General features: G+C 49.4%; 1 protein-coding gene across 1 annotated transcript; it reads left to right on the forward strand.

Moving 5' to 3' along the window:
* The first annotated feature begins 2,004 nt into the window (after positions 1-2,004).
* Positions 2,005-3,494, forward strand: CRP (C-reactive protein). Its single transcript, XM_049634726.1, has 2 exons — positions 2,005-2,170; positions 2,764-3,494. Exons 1-2 carry the CDS (start codon positions 2,107-2,109, stop codon positions 3,369-3,371), a joined length of 672 nt encoding a protein of 223 aa, XP_049490683.1. The 5' UTR covers positions 2,005-2,106; the 3' UTR covers positions 3,372-3,494.
* The last annotated feature ends 356 nt before the right edge of the window (positions 3,495-3,850 follow it).

Raw genomic sequence — 3,850 nt, forward strand, 5'->3', positions numbered from 1 at the left:
GGATTTGGACTTTGGGTAGCAGGTTAGTGAAGAAGTAACAAGGTTTGTTTATATAGCCTTCTTGGCCCTACGTTTCCTACCTCTGGTGTTAAGGATGCCTTCTACTTCCCTGGTGCGGAGAGGGCACCTTCCACATGGGAGATTTATTTCCCGCTTCCAGAGGGACAGAGGAGGGTCGGGGTGTCCTTCCTGCACTATTTCTTACGTGACTTTGATTCAAAAGAATTGATATGTCAAAGTGGCGTATTTTGGGGTGGCCTGTTCTGCCCCCCCCCTTCGGTAGCAAGTAGCTCAAAGAGTTGTCATAAGAATCAAATAGGATCATGGCTAGAGAACACTTAGTGTAGCACCTGGCACGTAGGAAGCTCTCGAAACGGTCGTCTGCCGTTATTATCATCAGGCTGTTTTGCGTTATATCCCTGAACATAGGCTCATTATATACCATCAGAGTATACTTTGGTGGAATTGGTCTGAGGTACAGCAGTGGGAGGTTTTGCTAAAGATTAGGTCCAGGGTATTAGGAGGACGAACGGCAAACCTTTCAGGCAATTATTTGTGAATATCGATTCCCCTAATTGAGTTTTGGTAACTATTTGGAAGCCTGCAAGGTAAGGATATATTCTCGGGCAAAAATGTGAGTGTGAATATTCTCTGTTGTCCAATTAGGGAAGATCCATATTCCCTGACATTCAGCTAAGCAGAAGAGGGGGTTGACACTTCTTTCTGGTTAAAGAATCCAGTCAGGAGATATGTCTTAATTATAGAAGACCATCCCAAATCCCCAAGGATGTGGGCTGAGCTAATATTTTCCTCGGAATTCAATTACTGTTACCTTACTACACATAGTTTAGTGGACAGCCTCTGGCCCTAATAATTTTAGCCAGGAAAATTTTTACAGCTGGCATTTGCATTCAGGGAACATTAAAAAGCTCTCGATAAAGCATTCCTGGAATGCTTAAATTTAAACAGTTTAGCTCACTGGTAGATATTTCCATGTAATTTTGTTAGAAAATATATCCCAAGGTAACTGATGTATTGTCGTACTACATAGAGCTGTCAGACATGATCCAATTAAATGTTGGGTGACATCTTCCAAAAAGGGTGATTTTAGTTTGGGTGAGTTGGTTCTAAGCAATTCTTTTTCACAGTAAATGGGGAGTAAGATTAATTGCCCACTGAGGCCACTTCTAGCTGATGTTAGTACAGCCACGTCATCAGCACTGGTTTTCCTTTACAGAAGGGGTCTTTTATCCTGTTTGTTCAGAAGTAGAATCAGGCGTTAAGGCTGAAGTTAAAAGGACAGAGGGCCAAATGATACCTAAATCCTATGATAAAACTACCGGGGGCGGGGGGGGGGGGCCACCTGGGGGGGCTCAGTCGGTTAAGCGTCCGACTTCAGCTCAGGTCATGATCTCGAGGTTCGTGAGTTCGAGTCCCGCGACGGGCCCTTTGCTGACCGCCCAGAGCCTGGAACCTGCTTCGGATTGTGTGTCTCCCTCTGTTTCTGCCCCTCCCCAGCTGGCACTCTGTCTCTGTCTCTGTCTCTCTCTCAAAAACTAGTAAACATCAAAAAAATTTTAAAAAGGGTATAAACAAATTCATGTTAAGTTTTCTCTTACAGCATCATAAGCATATTTACGTGTTGTAGCATAAAATTCACAACCACCGTTGTAAACGGGTTTAAACATGCCCACAATTTTCTAAGTTGTGGTTGTCTTTGTGAATAAAGCCTCCTCCACCCCCCAAGCCACCCCACCCCCACCCCGCCCGATATTCTAGAATGGATTTCCAGGATGTGACTGTTTTAGTTCACCAAGCACTGCCACCCAGCACTGTTGGAGAACCAGCAGGCACCGCAGCGTCGCTAATAAATAACCCACATTGATCTCTCATTTTGCGATTTATCTTGGTTTATTTGCTCTTCGGGCTTTGATTCATGGCACCAGAGGGCAATTTTGGAGAATCATTTACCCATCAGCTGAAGTCACTGTGATTGCGGCTCATAAAAGGTCAAGCAGAGCAGACCAGAGATGGGGATCCCAGCTGCCAATACTTTTTCCACGACGAGAACCCAGATTCCGGGCCCGGGGACGGCGGGGCGGAGACATGGACAAGTTGTCACTGTGTTTCCTGGTCGTCATCGGCCTCCCTGGAGCTTTTCTCCAAAGCGGTAAGCGCGGCTCTGGATGGTCGCTGAGTTCTCGTCTCCCGGCCAGGCTGTGTGAGGCCATGGGGAAAATGGCCAGTGCGGGGAAGGGGTGGTGGTCCGGGGAAGAGGGCAGTCTGGTTTCTAAATCCACATAGTGACAGGATACAGCTTCGTGGCCTAACAAGCTGTTAAAAGAGAGACCACAGGCCCTCATGGAATCACTTGTGTTAAGCCCCACCCACATCGGCAAACCGAGACTGACTACCTCACCTGATTTCAGTGCCAGCCTCCCCCTGGAATAGAACCTTTAACTGGTCAATCTGGTTGGCAAGCTGGTCAGCACTAACGAGGTTAATTCGCCCGAGAGCAGCCCTTCCTCCCCCCATAGGACGGTGACCCTGCTTGAAGTAATCTACCCCTTGCTAGAAACTTGCTCTCCCTGAACCTTCTACCCTGTAGTTCTCAGAGCTCCTTTCTTTCTGCTGGAAGGGATGCTGCCCAATTCAGGAATCAGGGAATAAGGCCAATTAGATCTTTAAATTTACTCCTCTGAATTTTGTTTTTTAACGTAACTCAACTGCCGCCATTTTCTCTCTCTCTTTTCTATCCCACAGACATGCAAAAAAAGGCCTTTGTGTTCCCCATAGAGTCCGATAAGTCCTTTGTAACCCTGTTTGCTCAGGTCCAGGAGCCACTGAAGGCTTTCACCGTATGCCTGCGAGTCTATACCGCCTTGACCCGCCCATATAGCCTCTTCTCTTACGCCACCAGGACACAGAGCAATGAGATCCTCCTCTTCAAGTACAAGAGTGGAGTATACAGCGTATCTGTGGGTGGCTCGGACGCCTACTTCAAGGCTCCGGAGAAGTCTTATGCACCAATGCACTTCTGCATCAGCTGGGAGTCCAGCTCAGGGATTGTAGAGCTCTGGGTGGATGGGAGGCCCATGGTGAGGACGAGTCTGAAGAAGGGATACACTGTGGGGGCAGGAGCAAGCATCATCCTGGGGCAGGAGCAGGATTCCTTTGCTGGCAACTTTGATACGAACCAGTCCTTAGTGGGAGACATTGGAGAGGTGAACATGTGGGACTTTGTGCTGTCACCAGTCGAAATAAACTCCGTCTACAATGGTAAGGCCTTCAGCGCTAACGTCCTGAACTGGCGGGAGCTGAGCTACGAAGCACAAGGTGAAGTGTTCGTCAAGACCCAGCTGTGGACCTGAGACCTTCTGCCAGTCCCGGAGCTGCCTCCTGGGGGTGGGCGGTGGGGTCACACCTCACATGGCCCTCGTTCGATCCGGCTCTGAGGGGGGACCCCTACACACGTGGGGGGGCCGTGTTTCCCTCTGCCTCCTCCACTCTGTTTTCATCAGCACAAGGGACGGCGCCGGGCAGAGGGGCTGTTCAGGACCACACCACCTGACCTGGGGGAGGGGCGCCTGGGTGGCCCAGTCTTTTGAAGGTCCGGCTCTCGGTTTCGGCAAAGGTCATGATCTCACGGCTTTGCGGGTCGGAGCCCCACGGCGAGCTCTGCGCTGACAGTGTGAAGCCGGCTTGGGATTCTCTCTCTCTCTCTCTCTCTCTGCCCTTCCCCTGCCTCGCACTTGTCCGTGCCTCTCGCCAATAAATAAATAAATAGACTGAAAAGAACATCTGCTTTGCGGGACCGTCGATGTTTTTAAAGTTCTCCAAGTGAGTCCAG

The sequence above is a fragment of the Panthera uncia genome, chromosome F1 (genome assembly GCF_023721935.1).
Source record: "Panthera uncia isolate 11264 chromosome F1, Puncia_PCG_1.0, whole genome shotgun sequence".
Classification (NCBI taxonomy): domain Eukaryota; kingdom Metazoa; phylum Chordata; class Mammalia; order Carnivora; family Felidae; genus Panthera; species Panthera uncia.